Source organism: Haemorhous mexicanus, chromosome 28 (genome assembly GCF_027477595.1).
Source record: "Haemorhous mexicanus isolate bHaeMex1 chromosome 28, bHaeMex1.pri, whole genome shotgun sequence".
Taxonomy (NCBI): Eukaryota; Metazoa; Chordata; class Aves; order Passeriformes; family Fringillidae; genus Haemorhous; species Haemorhous mexicanus.
This window is the reverse complement of record NC_082368.1, coordinates 1939489-1958726: the sequence shown is the minus strand read 5'-3', so window position 1 is coordinate 1958726 and position 19238 is coordinate 1939489. Positions and strand designations below refer to the sequence as shown.

General features: G+C 49.6%; 1 protein-coding gene across 2 annotated transcripts in view; it reads right to left on the bottom strand.

Annotated features, from left to right (window-relative positions):
- Window positions 1-19238, bottom strand: part of NSF (N-ethylmaleimide sensitive factor, vesicle fusing ATPase) — an 80613-nt gene that overhangs the window by 46823 nt on the left and 14552 nt on the right. For both annotated transcript variants that reach the window (XM_059869620.1, XM_059869619.1), the window contains exons 3-7: window positions 12693-12792; window positions 9855-9894; window positions 4371-4537; window positions 2521-2628; window positions 1868-1943 (exon numbers count right to left, since the gene is read on the bottom strand). In XM_059869620.1, coding sequence (XP_059725603.1) covers window positions 1868-1943; window positions 2521-2628; window positions 4371-4537; window positions 9855-9894; window positions 12693-12792 — 491 coding nt within the window. The remainder of the gene's footprint in view (window positions 1-1867; window positions 1944-2520; window positions 2629-4370; window positions 4538-9854; window positions 9895-12692; window positions 12793-19238) is intronic.

The window sequence follows — 19238 nt, the reverse complement described above, 5'->3', positions numbered from 1 at the left end:
TCACAGGGCTCTGAATATTAACCAGGTACAATCCCCTGCTGAAACAACCCTCAGTGAACCCTTATTTCACACTGGCCCCTGGCAGCAGAGTGACACCTGTACAGGTGTGACCCCACAGTCACAGGCAGGAACTCACTGCCCTGCCCCTGCAAGTTCCACTTGGTGCTATTAACAGCTGTACTCTCATTAGGATGCTTAATTACAGCCCTCAGCCCACAGAGCTATGTTAGTGTCACATTCACATTTTCTGAAAAATCCCTTCACCCAGGATTTTTCTCCTGGGAAGCTGAGAAGCCTCAGAGAAAAATGAAAGCAATAATTGTCTCATTTGCTTCTCCTGTGCTGTGCTCATGTGGAATGTGTTTGGAGATTGTTTACCCACAGGTGATTGCTTCATTAGATTCTGCTGTGAGTTGTTTTGGCTCTTTGACCAATTAGGGCCAAGCTGTGCTGAGACTCTCTCCAGAGTCAGGAGTTTTCATTATCTTTTTAGCATTCTGTAAGTATCCTGTCTGTATTCTTTAGTATAGTTTAGTATTCTTTAATACAATACAGTATCTTAACATAATAAATTATCCTTCTGAGAGCATGGAGTGAGATTCATCATTCCTTCCTGCCACGAGGGTCCCCACAAATACAGTCAGTGAGGGTTTCAGCTCAGGCTGAGTGCCCAGACTCTGCTGAGGTGCAAGGGTGGTTACACAACAGCCTCACACCCTCCCACTGCCTGCAGTGACTGTGGCACAGAAAGCAGCTGCAGGACACAAAGTCCAACCCCAAATATGGCCCTTCAGGGCAGCATCAAACCTCAGCCCCTGCCACAAGCTCCTGCAGTGCTGGTTGAGTTGAATTCTCCTTTCCTGAGTGGCTGCTCCCCTCAGAGGGTTTATTCCTGTAACAAGTACTCACAGCACTGAGCACTTCAAGCTTTGCAGCCTACTGCAAAAATAAACCTCAAGGCTCCCTGAGCCCCCTCCCAGCAGCCTGCACCTGCCACTCCTGATCTGTGCAACAGCAGCAGCAGCAAAAGGAGGAGTGTCCTTAGCTCATGGATTCTGGGAGGAATGAACAAAACAGGGAAGAAAAACAAGAAAAAATTAAAATACAAGTGTGTGTTCAGCCTTGATTCACAGCCAGGGAGGGATCTGCAGCTGAAGCTTGGGAAGAGTCACCCACCTCATAGCACTGGGACAGCCAAAGGAAGAGCAGGTGTCCCTGGTCCCCAGGAAACCCCCCCAGTCCCAGGGCACACAGAGCCACTGCAGGGAAGGGCCTCACTGCCCTCTCCAGGGCCCAGGTCCCACTGGTGCCTCTGTGGAACAGCCCAGAGCCAGCCTAACCCCTACAGCAGTTTCTCTCTAAGGAGGACACACCAATTACTCCCCAATTTCTTTGATGGCCAAGTGTGATATTGCACACAGGGATTTGTTTGGTTGAGGTTTTAGAAAATGTCTGTTTAAATCGGTTCCCAGTTGTGTGAATAAACTCCTGGAAGCAGTTCCACACAGCCCCCAGTGCTGTTCTGCAGCTCCCTTGGCCTTCCAAAGAGCAGGACTTTGACATTTTGACCACACATTTTAAAAAGCTCTCCATTCTTTCATCCCTTCTCCTTTCATTAAATTTAATGGGAGAGCTGTTGGCTTGTTTCTGTCCCTGAAAACATCATTCTCTGATGAAATAAATATTAAAATATTAAATGAAATAAAATATTTCAAACAGCTGCTGTCTCTGGATCTACTGGTCCATTTGGCCTTGCTAATCTCAGCCTAGGAGTGAGGACAAACAACAACCTGGAGGCAATGAAGTCTCCTAGGCCTGAAAAGCAGCAGAACTCAAGCATTATTTCTCTGTGGGTGCAGGAACTCACCAATCAGATTGAGAGAGGAGTTCTCAGCTTTCTCAAAGGCAACTTGGCTGTTTCCAAGAACCAAACCAACCTCGATCTGCAAAGGGAAGGGAAAGAAATAATTACATTGATTGCCATTAGACTCAGCTTCAGATTGCTCCAGGTATCTCCAAGCACATCTCAGAAGGCAGGAAAACGCAGCAAAAGCTCCACTTCCTGGGAAGAATAAAAAATACCAACCCCTCCTCTAAAACAAACACCAATGAATGGGGAAGCTCACCAGGTACAACAACCTGGCTTTTGAAAGTTCCTGGTTTAGTTCAAACCCAACTATTTTATTTCAGCAAGATCTAGCAAGGAAAGGAGAAAATAAAATCATGCCCTTTCTACAGAAGAAATATCAAACCTGGACATATCTGGAAGGCAAAAAGACTCAAGAGAGGCTGTTTCCATGAATTAGTACCTAAAGACCAAAAGGCCATTCCTGTATCCTCTGTAGTTCAGTGGAGGCTGCACTGAACTGTAAACAAGGCTCTTTGTCTCTGACACACAGAGGAGGCAGATGTGTGACTTCTCCAAAGGCAGGTCACCTAAAGTGCCCTTGATGGCATGACCTGGTAGGACTTGCAGCTCTGCAGTCCCCAAGGAATGCACAGGAGTTCCTGGGAGCCCACCTTCTGCTTTTTGCTTGTTCCAGACTCCCCTTTGAGAATGCTGGGGTCCATGGCTTCCATGTCCTTCACCAACAGCCCAAAGAGCTTGTCATTAAAGCTGAACACCAGCTGTGGAAAGGGAAAACAAATCTCGTTAAAAAAAGCTAAAAAGGATTCTGACAAGACTACTGAGATTGGAAGGGAGAGAGGCCTGAAGACTGAGTTAACCACCCAGCATCTCCCCTGGAAGGAATCCCTGCAAAGCTCTGCAGTGCTGCCCATGTCCTTTCCCTGCCCCAAAATCAGAGTAACAAACCTGAAGTTACAGAACATGAAGTCAGCTGGAGAAACTCTAAGAAAAAGTCTCCTTCCAAGAAAATCATCTATTTCCCCCCACCCCCTTTCTCCCCAGCTCAGTGTTCTGTATCATCTGATGACATTTTCCTCTCACTTCAATCATTGGTGCTAGTCATGGAGAACAGTTTAGCTCAAAACTTTCAGATCTTTTGCATTTCAGCTTGACAAGGACACTTCAGGAACAGTGCTAATGAGAGACAGAATGAATGTAATGAGAAGTAGGGTCCATCCCACAGAAAACCAGGCTGGGTCTGCAGCCTTGCCTCCCTTGCCCTGCGTTTGTATTTCCAACTGGCTTAAGATTCAGACCCTGCAAGGTGTAAATGCTGTGAGAGACCAACCTTGACCTGTTTTGAGAACAAGGCAAAGCAGAGGCAGTCACACAGGGCTGTGCAGGGGCTGAAGCCCATCTGCTGCAGACCCCTGCAGGCTCAATTACAGGGACATCAGCTCTCCAAGGTCCCCAAGGAAAATACTTCATCCCTGTTTCTCTGCTTCAGTCCCTAGAGCAGCAATAAATCATGGAATCCCAGAATAGTTCAGGCTGGAAAGGACCCTAAAGCTGATCAAGTGCCAGCCCTGCCATAGCAGGGACACCTCCCACCACACCAGGCTGCTCCAAGCCCTGTCCAACCTGGCCTGGGACACTTCCAGAATAATAACATGCACTGCACTTGGGAGGTGCCACTGAGAATGAATTAAACCTGGGGTTTATCATGATCTTATAGAGAAGAAGGCAAAAGTGACTTCCTAAAATATTCCAGGAGTTGCCATGTTCACATCCAACCAGGCCACAACACAGAGAGACCCAAACTCTCCCAAGCCCTGGGATTTTCCTCAGATTTAGGATAGGGCAGATTCTAAACCCCTCTGCCCATGCTCTCAGTGAAAATCACAATGGTTTTACTGCTCATGAAGACATTCCTTCTGCTGCCCTGTGCAGGCTGGCCTAGCACAGAGACCAGAGGAGCTAAAGAATACAGCAGGGATTTATCAGGAGGCCTCAATGGATCCACCCTGGGCAGCACAAGGGCCCAGCCAGGGCTGCACCCCAGGTGAACCAAAATGGACACAAAATGCCCCACAGGTCATAGGGTCTCTCACTTTTATAAGTTCTGCTCCATTTGCATCTTGCAGTTCATTGTCCAATTACAGCTCCAGCCCATCCAGTCCCACCCTGCTTGTTTTTCTCTCTCCAGCCCACGGGGTTTGTGCTCTTGGGCTGAGATTTGGATCATCTGTCCTTGGTGCCCAGCTGGAGCAGGAATTGTTTTGTCTCCCTGCTCTGTGCAGAGAGCTCACCATCCCCTCATGTGAAGCCCAGACCCACCCACTAAAGCAGCACAGAACCTGGAAAATAGAAAAGCCAAACCTGAGGCATCCCTTCAGACAAAGAACAATTGCTGCCCCTCACCCAGCCTTTGCAGAGCTCCTGGCACCCTCAGATGGTCCCTCACAAGCCTGCAGAGGTGTTCCAGCCCAGTGTAGCCTCAGAGCCCCAGAGCACAGCTCACCTGCTGGCCCACAGAGAAGGCCTGGCTGTTGAACTGCTGGATGAACTCTGCAGCCATCTTGTCTGTGTCATAGGGGTTGGAGTCAATGTTCTTCTTCTGCAGGAAGTCAATCTCGATGGTCATGGTGCCAATGCACTGCTTGGTCTTGTCAAAAGTGTATAAGGAAACTGAAAAAACCCAAGAAACAGCACATTTAAGGACAGCAAGGTCCCCCTAGTGTATTAAATACATTTGGCAATACACACTCTTCTCTTGAGAATTTCACTTGGTAAAACTGAATATATTACTTCTGCTAGAGACTCTTATTTCTGTAATCCATGTTCAACTACAAGGTCAAAAATACAGTAAAATTGCCACTGAAAAATCCCATTTTTCACTGAAAATGCCTGCATTGCTCTAAAAACTCCTAATAAACCTTTAAAAACAGCTCAAATACCACACAGACTTTGGGGGATGAGGACAATGAAAGCAAATCCAGACATGCTATGGTCCCACATGGCTGTATCTGCACCCAAGGATTGGGACACATCTCCAGGAAGCCCAAAAGCAGCTGTAAGGGTATCCTTGCCCAAAGGCAGTGACAAGGCAGTGACCAGAGGCCATCACTGGGTTTCTGTGGTAACAGGTTGCTGAGCTGTTCTCCAGATGAGGCAGCAGAAGGTGAATTACTGCCCATTCAACAAAGCACATCATCAACTGCCCTTCATCCCTGACACTGAGAAACCCCAGAGGTGCCCTTGGGCCCATGCTGGCATTTCCAGGTGTCCTGGGATGAAGCTTGTATCCCCACTCATGTGTTCTGATTATGCTGGAAATTATGTTCTGTGCCTTCAAGACTGGCTCTGAGGAGTGAATGTTTTGCTTTGGTTTCTTATCAGCTGCTCCCCCACAGCTGGCAGGACACACAGACAGGACAGCACACAGTGCTGCTTTTGCTTTTTGCCCTGCTTTTCGCTCTGCTCTTGCTTCTGCTTTGCTTCTGCTTGCTCTTGCTTTCTGCTTCTGCTCATTAGTTAGTTTAGCTAAACAGTGCAAATTTCTTCCTGGACTGTTTCTCCTTTCCTTTTTGGACCTACTCGAGCCTGCTCTGGACTGGGACCTGGGAAATACCACAGGTTTGCACCTTGTGGCTGCAGCAGTTACCCCACTGCTGGTAGGGACTGAAAACAGAGCAACCACCCCAGGAGAGACTTTCTGAATTTGTCATCTTTGTCAGAGCAGTGAAAGAGTGGTGTCACCCAGAATTGTTCATTTTGTGTGCTGGGGGTGCTGTGCCTGTTAAATAAACAGGTTCTTTCCACCTCTCTCTGAGGAATTCTTCCCAAACCGGACAGGGGGAGGGGCTGTGTGGGTTTGCTTTCTGGAGGAACCCCCTTTGGAGGTTTTCTCCCAAATTTGCCCTAAACCAGGACACCACGTTTCCTTGAGTGATGCAGAATCCCCTGAACAGAAAGCCAAGAGGCAGGGAAGGCACTGCACAGCCACTGGCACCCTGAAACCACAGGCACAGCTCATGGGAAACAAGAGCCCACTCAGGGTGGAAAGAGGATGGAAAGGAAAGAGCAGCACAACCCACAGCTCCAGGGACTGCCCAGCATGGGTGGGCCAAGGGCAGGACCTCACAAACAGGCAGGCCCAGCAATGCAGAAAGCAGCCCCATGATTCTCCAGAAGACTGAGGAGCATTAAGGGTTTGCTTTGAATCTGGAGAGCAAAGTCTCCTCTGCTACAGCAGTCATGGCTGAGGGTGAAGTAGGAGAAGGGGAATGTGGGAAAGGTGCTTCACTCCACCCGTGATTTCCTGTCCAGCCCCTGGCAGCAGAGTGGCTCCAGAACCAACCTGCAGATGCTGAGGTGTGATGGCAACACAAGCCCCCAGCATGGGCTGCTCCAGGATTGCTCACATGAAGGGAACAAGCAGAGCCTGTCCCTGCTGGAGGTGTGACCAGAACACACAGCACACACCTCAAACATCCTTCCTGGGAGGAGATGCCACAGACAGATCTTCAGCAAACAGGGATAAAGATGAAAACACTACACTGTTTCCTGATCTACTGCACTGAGTTCTTCCAAAAGGGGTACAGCAGCAGGGTGACCCCTTTGGGCCTGCAAGCAAACACCAGGAACTCCTCTCTCCTTACAGCTCACCTCTGAGCAGTTCCCTTTTCCTTGCTGAACCTCATGGCTTTGTCAAATAAAAGTTTCTGGAATATCAGTCCCTGGATTGGGTCACATCACAGCTTGAGGAGTCACCAGCCCTTCCACCCAGGACTGAGTGCTGAGGGGAACCCCCAGCATGGGGCTGCAGCCCACTCAGCAGAGGACAGCACCAGCTCCAAGAGCCTGGAATGTCTCAGAGAGGGGCTGGGAGTGCAGCAGGAACCTCCTGGCTCTGGGAAGGCTGCAGGAACCTCCCTGGGGTGGGAAGGCACAGCCTGTCCTGGCTCCAGCTGGGCACCTCTGCTGGGAATACAGGAGCTGGTACAGCTGGAGTGCATGGAAGGCAGGACAGACACATCCATCAGGGCACTGTGCCTTCCCACCAGGAAATCCATTCACCTGGAAAACCTTTACTGCATCATCAGGGGCTCAGCAGGACTCATCACTGCTCCACAGAGCTGTGGGCTGCATTTACACTGACATTTAAAACACAGCTTCCACACTATCAGGGGACCAGGACAAAGCAGGAGCTCTGGGAAATCACTGGCTTTGTGAACACTTCTCACTACCTGCAGAATGTTTTTACAAATCCCTTCCACCCAGCACGGAGTCAGATGACATTTAGTCACTCTGCACAGAATCACTGCATTATTTTTGTTAACACAGGCTCCCACGTAGCTGGGAGGTTTGCAGCAGGACAAGGACAATCACAAACTGCTCTAAGAGCTGATCACAGAATATCAGTGCTTCTTCCCCCAGAAGACCTGAGTACTGAAAAGCATTGATCTGTTAGTGAGTTGGCACATGATCGGCCAAACAAGGGTGGGAAACAAATTATTTATGAATTAATTTTCCCCTGTTACAGGTCCTTCTTCAGTTAAAACAAGACTATCAGGCAAAAAAAAAATATCACAGATTAACAGAACATCAAGGTTGGGAAAGGCCTCCAGGATCACCAAGTCCAACCATCAACCCAGCACCAGCACCATGGTCACCTCTAAATGCCACATCCACCAGTTCTTCAAACATTTCCAGGGATGGTGACCCCACCACTATCCTGAGCAGCCTGTTCCAAGCCTTTACAACCCATTCTGTGAATAAATTTTCCTTAATATCCAACCTACAACTCCTCTGGCACAACCTCAGACTGTTTCCTTTCATCCTGTCCCTTTTCTCCTGGGAGAAGAGACCAAGCTCCTTGCAGGTCACTGTGTGGAGCAGGAAGGTCTCCCCCAGCCTTCCCCTCCAGGTTCAAATCCTGGTCTGTGGGACATCCAGAGAGGCAGAGACACCCTCCAGCTGTCCCTACAAACACATCAGACTTCACATCTGAGTACTGATCCGTGCTCATGGAGCTGCTGAGACCACAGGAGCTGGGAAAACAAAGAGCCAGGAGGGAGCTGCCCCAGGAGCACCTCACACCCACAGTGGCTGAGGCTGGAAATGAGGGTGTGAATTCTACTGCCATCTCTCAGAGCTGGGGCAGGTAGCTGCTGTTCATTGGGCAGTTTTTCTTTGTCTCTTCCACAACCCATCCTCCCTCCAGGAGATCTCTTCTGTTCATGGGCCATTCATTGTTAATTCTCTTCTGTCCATGGCCACTGAGTGTCCCTGCAGGGCTGATCAAATTCCATCATCCCATGGGAGATGCTCCACCCAGGGCAGGAGCCAAGCATTCCTGCCTGGATCCAATCTGACCTGGGAACAGCCCAGCAGCCTTTGCCCCCTGCATTCCCAGAGGAGCAGCTTTCTGCTGCCCTGCATTCCCAGAGGGAGAGCAGGCCCATCTCCAGCAGCCCTGGAGCTCCAGAGGAAAACTCCCCCCTTGTGCAGGATCCCTGCTCCAGCAGAACCACAGCTGGCACTGCAGGAGGGCTGAGCCCCCCTGGGATGGGACTGTGCCCCCACCCTGAGCCCCCCTGGGATGGGACTGTGCCACCACCCTGAGCCCCCCTGGGATGGGACTGTGCCACCACCCTGAGCCCCCCTGGGATGGGACTGTGCCACCACCCTGAGCCCCCCTGGGATGGGACTGTGCCACCACCCTGAGCCCCCCTGGGATGGGACTGTGCCACCACCCTGAGCCCCCCCGGGATGGGACTGTGCCACCACCCTGACCCACAGGGGACAGGGCCTGCTCTGACTCTGGCAGGGGTTTGTTTTCTTTTTTGTACTATTGCATTTGTATTTTTAATTTTCCTAGTAAAGAACTGTTATTCCTTCTCCCATATCTTTGCCTGAGAGCCCCTTAATTTCAAAATTATAATAATTCAGAGGGAGAGGGTTTACATTTTTCATTTCAAGGGAGACTCCTGCCTTCCTCAGCAGACACCTGGCTTTTCAAACCCAGACACACAGCCACAGCCCTCTTCAGGCCCAGCCCTCTTCAGGCCCATCCTGACAGAGGATGCAGCCACCAGCTCTGCCCACAGTCCCAAAGGAGGGAATTCCCTGACCTACTGGGAGCTACTCCAGAGGCAAAGCCTCTTGAACAGTGGGCTCCAGTGCAGGATCCCAGCAAGGCAGAGGAGGAGCTGCCCTCTCCCAGAGCACAGAGGTGACTCCAGATGGTCCAAAGAACAAATGTGATCCATTACCTGGACCAGCTGTAGCAAAGAACACACAGACCCTCCTGTAACTCCTGCTGCCTGGAGTCTGGTCAGCATTCCAGCAGCTACAGGCAGGTTCAACAGCTGCACCTGGAGCTGACAATGATCCAGGCAGAGGGAATAGTGACACACAGCACAAAGGGACAAAAGAGCTAAATGCTCTCCTCCAAACATTCACCAAGGCTTGGAAGGCTCAAGGAAGACTTGAAATAGGAATAAGGATTCACCTCAGCCCTTCACCTTGCTGCAGAATATTCTGGTCAGTTACTGGTGCAAACACCAGTGCTGCCCCCAAAGCTCAGCACTGCAGGGCACACTGCTGCTCCTGGAACTTGAACATCCCAATTCATTGCAATGCTGGTGCCAAGAAATTCCCCAAGGACAAGAGCTGTCCTCTGCTAGTGGGAGTGCTCTCCAGAGACCCAGAACAGGCTAGCCAGGACATGTTCAATGTTCATATCTGCATGTGGACACTGACATCCCACACAGAGCCAGGCTGAGACAGCAGCAAGTATCTGGAGAAACTGCCAAAACAGTCTGCCCAGGTCTGGAAAACATTAAAAGCAGAAAAGCTGCAGAGAGGAGAGCAGCTCTTCACTAACGAGGTCCTCACATCACCTGGAGAAGGACTGGAGCTCTGTGAGTTCCCAGTTCAGGATGGAAACAGGAGTTCAGTTTCATGAACACAACCCAATCACTCTGACTGACTGACTCACCATCGATCTCCTGCCCGATGGAAAGGCCAGCCCATTTTCTCTGAAAAACAAGAGACAAAGGTCAGAACACCTGTCCTGCAGAACACCTGTCCCTCAGAACAAACACCTGCCCTCTCAAAGGCAGCCTCCTCACCCAGAGGAGCAGGATTCCCAGAGAGCCCTCTGCAGCAGAAAAAAGGGGTAGAATGGAATATCCCAAAGACCCCCAAATTAACAGGAAACAAGTGAAAAACATTGAATAATCTCTCCAAATAATTCTTGTGATCTCAGAAGGCTTCCTGTCCAACTTCCTTCAGGTTGCAGATCTCCCCACCATTCTGGAGGCAGAAGTTGTGGTGCTGGATGGGGCTTTTTGTCCTTCTGCTCATTTCCTACCAAAGCCCAAGTTCTGAGCATCCACGGGTACCAGAATGGCTGTTACACACCCCATGAGCATTTCAAAAGCTTGTTCTAATGTGCTTCAAGGTACAATATTACCTGAACCAAGAGAACCAGTAAAAATAAAATTGTTCAATCTTTAGGTCCCTTGGAAATTCCTTTAGAAAGGCTCGTGCTGCACAGAATTGCAGAAGTGGGAAATGGTTCACGAATTATGTGACACAAAAAAAATCTATAACCTTTACAATTCCAACAGCTCTGGCTTGATGACTGCAAAGATGTGGTTTTCCCAGTGGCTGCTGCTGTGTTCCAGACTGGCTGCAGTGTGTTCTCAGCCCTCAGCACAGGCTGTGCCATGTTCACAACCCCTCAGGTATCAAACAGAGGCACCAGGCACATGTAGGTGTCATTACAAACAGCTCTGGGGAGATCACATTTGAAAAGCTGTAGTTTATGGTCATTTGTGTTTGCCTTTTTGTCTGGGAGAAGGAACACAATGACTTTGCTTACACAGTGAACATTTCCCCCTTTATACCCTCTCCAATATCCACAGAATATCCTGAGTGGGAATGGACCCCAAAGGATCATCCAGGGCAGCTCCTGCCCTGCCCAGACCCCCCAGCAATCCCAGCCTGTGCATCCCTGGCAGTGCTGTCCAAAGGCTCCTGGAGCTCTGGCAGCCTCAGGGCTCTGCCCACTCCCTGGGGAGCCTGGGCAGTGCCAGCACCTCTGGGGGAACATTTGTCAGGATCTTCTCTGTGGCTCAACCCCCACCATGCTCACCTGGCTGGTTTCTGCTAAAGGTCTATCATCACTGCACAGCAATTTGTGTTTTAGGCTCTCAGGATACTAAATTTGTCACAGCTTTCAGTGTTAGGAGTCAAGAATCAAGATTACCACTGAATAAAGGTGGTCAAGAACTCCATGTGAATAGTGAGTGTATAAGAAAGAGATGTTCTGGAGGCCTCAGAGCACAGACATCCCTGAACAGGAGCAGTAAACACACAGTGGGTGTCATACTGACTGCAATCATCTGAGGCTCTGGGAAATACTGGGAATTTTAAAATTAAAAGCCAGTATCAGGAACGTCCCAGTGCTCAGAGGGCTGAAGCAGCTCTGCTGTAGAATCAGGCTGAGAGAATGGGGGTTGTTCAGCCTGGAGGAGACTCTGGGGGATCTCATTGTGGCCTTTCAATACTTCAAGTGGGCTTAAATCTTTTTAGGGGGATAGACTTTTTAGTAGGGACTGTAGCAAAAGAAAAAGGGGAGGTGGCTTTAAACTAAAAGAGGGTGAATTCAGACATTTCATATGGTGAAAATGGTAAAACCTTTCTCAGAGAGGTTCCAGAGAACACTCAAGGTCATACTAGAGCAGGGCTGGAGACAAAGTGCTCTGGTGTGAAATGTCCCTGTTCAGCCAGCCTTTAAAGGCCCCTTCCAACCCAAAGAGCTCTAACACCCTCCACACCAAGCATTCACCTCCCAGAGGCTGCAGCACTCCCTGCACAGCCCCTTCTCCAAGGGGAGCACCAGGCCTCACCCCTTGGCAGATGGGCTCTCCTGGCTCCCCAACAACCACAAGACACAAAAATCAACCCCAGACCTGAGAGCACTGACTGGACCAGCACCAACATCTCCTGCTGGGCACTGCTGGGCAACACAAACCACAGCCAGACACTGGTGAACATAACATCCCCCACCCACTCACTGGGACAAACCCAGTTCCAGCAGCACATCAAAAGGCAAAATGTCATCTGAGGGCTTGTGCCAAGATGTGCTGAGGAAATAAATCTCCTGTGTTTGCAGCACAGAGCAGAGAGTGGCAGGGAGATATGAAAACACTGAATCAGAGACCACAACTGCTGCAGGTTCATGGGATGAGACTCAGTGTGAGCAGTAAAAAGCTACAAGCTTCATTTTTCAATTCAGAAGTTAATTATATTCATTATTTATTCTAACCATCATTTAGCATCTGATGATGACTTAATTAAGAAAGAGGAGACAAAGGGGTTTGGGGTTTTTTATGCATTTCATTGCACTTTTCATCTAAAAATATTAATAATGACTGAATGTAGTCAATAAAACTTCCAGCAGGTCTTAAAAATGAAAAACACAGCAAAGAAACCCTTTAAAGTCAAGGGAAATGGGGAACAATAAAGATTCACAAGGAAGGGAAGATATTGCTTAGACTTTTCCTTTTCAAATAGTTTCTTTCTGGTGGATTTTTAAAAGGTTAAATTATACATTTTCCAGTATCTTTATCCCACCATGCACTAAAAATATATCAAAGCAATATAAGCACAGTCACTTCAGTTGCAGTATGAGTATCCTTGAACTTTTGCTGGCAGAAATCTAATTTGCAGCACACATTTATTCCAATTAGAGAACTTATCATCAATCCTGATCCCAAAAGAGATTTTGCTGATTGTGTAGCAGAGTAAAAGTCCAACCATGCCATACCTGGGGCAAGCTGAAGGCAATGCTGCCAGGGACAACTGAGGGGTGAGTTCTCAGAGTGAAGATGTACTTGTGGTTGGGAGAGGTCTTCACCACAACATGCCTGGAAAAGAGAGCAGTATTTTATTTTGATGTGTACCAGGAGGGTTTTGCATTGCTCACAGGGCTGTGGGAGCTCAAAAGAAACACCCAGCTTATCTCTAGGGCTACACAGGAAAACCAAAAGCATTGGAGGCACAGCCTGGCTCAGACACGCAGCAGGGTGACAGAGCCCACCACCCTCACTGGTACAATGTGATCTCAAAGCCCAACTGCAAGACCTTGCACCAAAAATCAATATTTGCATCCTGTCACCCTGATATTTTCTAGAAAAATCCCCTTGCCCAGAATCTTCTCCTGGGAAGCTGAGAAGCCTCAGAGAAAAATGTAAATAATAATTATCTGATTGCTGCTCCAGTGTTTGCTGCTTTGGAATGTGGTCTGGAGATTGTTGATCAACAGGTGCAGGTTTGATTGGTTTCATGTGAATTGCTTTTACTTAATGACCAACCACCACCAGCTGTGTTGAACTCTGAGGAGTCAGTCACGAGTTTTTATTATTCATTCTTGTTAAGGCTTCTGGCTGTATCCTTCTCTTTCTTTAGTATAGTTTAGTATAGTATTCTTTTAATATAATATCATAAAATAATAAATCAGCCTTCTGAGAACATGGAATCAGATCCTCAACACTCACCTTGTCCTGGGGACCTCACAAACACCACAACATCCCCCCAGTAGCCCTTCACTTCAGGATTGCACTGTACAAATGAGAGAGAACCAAACCACAAACACCACAGCTAAAAATCAACACAGGTTCACATCTCAAGCATGAGCACCAGAGCACCAATATTTTACCCCCATCCCCAGAGTGATGCCAACAAGAAGTGGATGCAAAGCCCAGACAGGGATCTGAGTGTATTGTTTAGAAATTTGATAGCAGAAAAAAATGGGAGGAATTTCTGTACAAAAAGTAAAATCACACAGGCCCTGGGGCTGCTCCTCCTGGCACAAGTGACCAGCTCATCTCGAACTCAGACAGCATCTGTGTGGCTGAAAATCAGCATCAGTGTTGGAAAGTGGCCCTGTGGGAAAGGACCTGGGGGTGCTGATGGACAGCAGCTGAACAGTGATGCACTCTTCACACCTGATGTGTGCCCACGGGGGCAAAAAGGCCAAGGGCACCTGGCCTGTACCAGAAACAGAGTGGCCAGCAGGCCCAGGGCAGGGACTGTCCCCTGTGCCAGGCACTGGTGTGTCAGAATAAATCAGCAGACTCCATTTTCTTCACGGTGGGAAAAGCTCCCTCTTTACCCACATCCTGGTTTTTATCCAGTTTTACAGACCTGGTGGTGACTTCGTTGGTCAGCAGCTCTCTTGTCAATTACTTTACTGGTTAGTAACAAGCTGTCATTCTGTATTGATTGGTCACTCAAACCACTGGGGTGTACTTGCAGGAAAAGTTGTTTATGAGATACTTCTCATTTTTCTACCTAACAGTATAAAAACAGTTAATACAGGTGCTGGCTGGTTTTCACCCAGGAAGAGATTGTTATCTTAATGAACTGCTCACATCAGGATTTCTTTCACATGGGAACTTGTAAAGTGCTACCTTGACAAGGCCAGCCACTGATTCTAGGAGAGCAGGCTTCAGGCTTGATTTTATGAGCCTTTCTTTATAGTTTTTCTACCTTACTGCAACACTGGTGAGGCCACACCTTGAGGACTCAGGTCAGTTCTGGCTTCTCACTGCCAGGAAGACCTTGAGGGGCTGGAACATGTCCAAGGAATGGAGATGGGGAGGGGTCTGGGGCACCAGGAGTGGCTGAGGGAGCTGGGGGGGCTCAGCCTGGACCTTCTGACTCTCCACACCTCCCTGGCAGGAGGGGGCAGCCAGGACAGGAGGGGGGTGGCCTCTGCTCCCAGGGAACAGGAACAGGATGAGAGGAAATGGCCTCAAGATGTGCCAGGGGAGGTTTGGATTGAACATCAGGAAGAACACCATGGCAGGGGCTGTCCAGTGTGGTTTGGAGTCCTCATCCCTGGAGGTACCCCAGGAACCCTCAGTGCCCTGGGCTGGGGACAAGGTGGGCATTGGGCACAGGTGGGACTCAGTGATCTGGGAGACCTTTTCCTCAACGATTCCATCATAGAACAGTTATAAAACCAGAGCAGTACAAGCAGCCAGCAGCAGACACAGCAGCAGCCATGGCATGTGTCTGTCTGTCACACTCAGAATTGAAGCTGTCAGCAACAAAGATACTGAGAAGCTGCTTATAGCTTCCTCAGACTATGCCTGATAGCTCTTATCATGTGATAGGCAGACAGCTTGCTGGCATGAGAAAGCAAAACCAGAGGAGGCTGGGATTTGTGTGCTCTGGCAGCAGGGTGATGCTGGAATCAGGGTTCACCTCATCTTCCTCTCACAGCTGCTGGCTCTGTGAGCACCCTTGGGGTACAGAAGGCACCATCTCCATGGGATTTCACCCCTCACCAACCCCAGGGTCAGGTATGAGCTGTGCTAGCAGCCAAGGTCCTGACTCCTGGCCCTCCTCCCTCCCTGCAGCCCATGTTTTCCATGCACATATGCTCCCTACACTTCCATTTGCACACGCCCAGCCAATCCAGCACCATCCAAGTGAGGATCTGCACTGGCTCCATCCTGTGTGCAGAACAGCTCCAGCCACACCACAGGAAGGAGCATATGGCCCTTGGAGACAAGAGGAAATGTAGCCCAAACTGGGAGCCATGGCAGCCCAAACTGGGAGCCATGGCAGCCCAAACTGGGAGCCATGGCCAGCTGTCACCTGCAAACCCCTCCCAGGCACTGCTGGCACTTGGTGGCCTGGCAGGGTCAGAAGCATTTTCAACACATCAAAGTGACAACAGAGCTCCCAGCTCAGGCAGACACGAGCTGAGTCCTCACTGGTTCTGACCCAAAATCACCCAGCAGCTGCCAGGACACCCTTTCCTTGCCTCCTCCTCCTCCTGCCCCAGGCATAACTCCAGGAACCTGGTGTAGGTGGTGAAGTTCCATACAAATGTTCCAGGGGAGAACAAGGCACTAATTGGTGCTGCACAGCAGCCAGGGAAGATTTATGGAGATTGAGAGACAGCAGATGTCACTCCTGCCTTCACGTAGGAGGATCCAAGGAATTACAGGCTGGTCAGCCTCACCTTACTCCCTAGGGAAGTGATGGAGCAACTAATCCAGGAAGCCAAACAGATTAAAGCACAAAAAAGTGATTGGGAGTCACTCTGAGCATGGATTTAGAGTGGCCAGCGTGGATTTACAAAGGAAAATCCATCCTGACCACCATTTCTCCAATGAAATGGTGAGCTCTGGGGCTGAAGGGAGAGCTGGATTTATCCCAACACTGGCAAACTTTCCACACTGCCTGGCACAGCCACCCTCAGACCCTGCTGAGATACAGACTGGGCAGGGTGGGAGGCTGGAGGCTGAACTGGGGCTGCAGCCAACAGCATCAAATCCACTGCAGGTCACTGGGATGGGCAACTCCCACTGCAGGAGGTCACCCCAGGAGTCCACATGGGGCCAAAATTATTTAACCCCTTCATTTTGAGCAGCTGAAGGGAAAGAGCTCCTCAGCCAGCCCACAGGGGACACACCTGGGTGTGCTGCTGCTCAGAGGGACCTGGACAGATCCCAGCCAAGCTCAATAAGGGCAAATTCAAAGTTCTCCACCTGGGGGAACAATCCCATGCACCAGTGCAGGCTGGGGGCCAAGAAGCCATGGGAGCCAGGTGGACAGTGAGCTCAAGAGGAGCCAGCAACACATCCCTGCAGCACATGTGGTAAGATCCCCTTGGGGTGCACTAGCCAGGAACAGGCTGCACAGGGTGCCCAGAGCAGCTGGGGCTGCCCCTGGATCCCTGGCAGTGTCCAAGGCCAGGCTGGAAGGGGCTTGGAGCAGCCTGGGACAGTGGGAGGTGTCCCTGCCATGGCAGGGGTGGAAGTGGAAGTTTTCAAGGTCCCTCTTGCAGCCCAAACCATTGGGTTATTCCATGATTAGGGAGAGCACCAGCAGCAGGACCAGGCAGTGATCCTCCCTGGATGGAACTGGATCCTCCCTGGATGGAACAGTGCTCCAAGGACAGCTCATTTCAAACTGAGCACTGGGTAAAGCAGAGAACTACCCAGGAAGACAGCACTGAAAGCAGGAGTTTTCCAGCACAGTATAACCCTGAATAATCCAAATTAGTATCGACACACAACCAACTGGAGAGGAAGGTGTGACACTGCAGAGTATGAGAGAAACATGCCCAGAGGCAACAAACAAGTTCCAGCTACAATTCAGAAATACTTCACCACAAAATGCACCTCATGACAACTAACACCTGACTGGAAGCAGCTCATGACACAGGAAAAGACCCAAAATTAAAGCTTTTTAAGCACCAAATGGGTCCTGAGCAGTGCACACAACAGTGACTTCAACATGTAGAGATCCAGCATCTCTGCAGGAAAAAACAAACTCCATCACTGCTGGGCTTCCCTTCAAAAACCCAAAATGCAAGAAAATTACAATACCTTGGGGAGGAGTAGCCACAAAGATTTGATTACCAATTGCAATTACCAAATATTTCTGGGATATTCCGTTCACCAGAAACATCTCCAGCAAAGCAGTAAGACAGCAGAGCTTGGTACTGTCAGAAAGATGCCAGAAAGAAAAAATAAAGACAAAAAAATTTTTAAAAAAATCAACTTTCTAAAAGGAAATACTAGGAAAGGTCAAATCCTGACAGGTTCTGAGACAAAATCCGCATAAGACACAGGAAAAGCCATGTTTCTTTTCAAAGACAGCAGGAGCAGGCAGCTTCCAACAAACTGTAAGCAACCTAAGTACCACATATGTTCAAAATAAGGCAACAGCAGAAAAACTAAATGCATTTTTCTACACTGATGTTCACCAGGAAGGAGCTCAGAGAGCTCATGGAGACACAGAGGGGAAATCTCAAACTCATTAAGAGCTTCTGGTTATACACAAACAAAAGGAACAACAAATCACCAGGGCCAGACAGCTGCCAGAGCTCTCCCAGGAGGAACTGTTGCTCTGTTCCCTGTGTAAATCCTCGCCTGCAACTGTCAGATCCAACCATGTGCTGCCAGCTCTTAGGAAGGGCTCCAGGAAACTGGGCCCAGGAAACTGCTGGGAAGTTTGCTGGCCAGGCTGGGCAAACCAAGAGAAACTGCAACAGGCATGAATTAACCTGTGAGTGCATCAGATTTTCTGAAGCACGAGCAGGGCTCCTGTGAGGAGAGGATGACTCAGGTATCCATGAGGAGGTGCCAGCAGGGATCTCATCCCATGCAGGGCATGTTTGGAAACCCACAGCAATTATTCAGCAAGGGCTCCTCAGAAAACTAAACTGGCCTAGAAGGGATGGGCTTCCCATGTGAGAGGGAACAAGCAGTTCTTAACAGGAACAAAAACCTGCCCTGACTGCTGTCCCCACAGCCTGGCTGTGCTCAGAACTGGTTTCCCTCTCCAAACTGCACTCAAGGTAGAAGCAGGACACAGGAGCTGAAGATGGTGCCACTGCCCAAACCATTACACAGACACACTGTGTGTGCATGGCCTGGTGTGAACTCATCCCTGACTCATCCCTGCCCAGCTCAGGGGTACAGGAAGTGAAGCATGAGAAGATGATCAGCAGTACCCTGGGGTTAAAGCATCACCTTGATCCAAGGGCAAACTCCAGCTCTACAGCCCCAGCTGCAAACAGAGCAGAGCCCTTGTGGAGGTAGCACCAAAAACCCTCCTGAGCAAGCAGTGTGGTAGGGACCTGAGCCAGGGGCAATGCCAGCAGAGCTGCAGCAGGGCTGGCCCCAGGGAGCTGCAGCAGGGCTGGCCCCAGGGAGCTGCAGCAGGGCTGGCCCCAGGGGAGCTGCAATGCAGCACCAGCCCCAGCACTGCCAACACCAGGAGCTGCCCGTGCTCCCTCTGACACTGCAGGAGCATCTGCTCCTGACCAAACACACTGCTGGTGTGTAAGCACCACTGCTAGAAATAAACAGCTCCCAGGGGCACAGGAACAGCCAGAATCACATCCAGCCTGCTGAGCCAGGGCACTGCTTCCTGCATGCTGCCACAAATGCCAGGAGAGAAGGTTCTGGAAGCAAAAGGAGCACAGCCGGCTGCAGGGCTGGCAGCTGGGTCCCTGCAGGACATCCATACTGGAGGAAATTAAAGTTTTTATAATGCATGAGGTACAATGCTCAGTTCAGGTATTTTTGTAACTCAATTACATTGAAAAAAAATCAACCTGGGGGAAACCATACTTTGAAAAGACCAGGACACTTCTCTGCCCAAGCAGACACTTTTGCCTGCTTCTGACTCAAAAAGTTCTGCTGGTTTAGGGGGTGCTTTTGTTTGGTTTTGGCATTTTGTACTCCAGTTGGGCTCATGAAATCACAGTTCAGTTCATCCCTGCAGAGCCATGACAGGAGGCAGGGCAGCAGAGCTGGCTGACAGCACAGACAGGCTGAACACA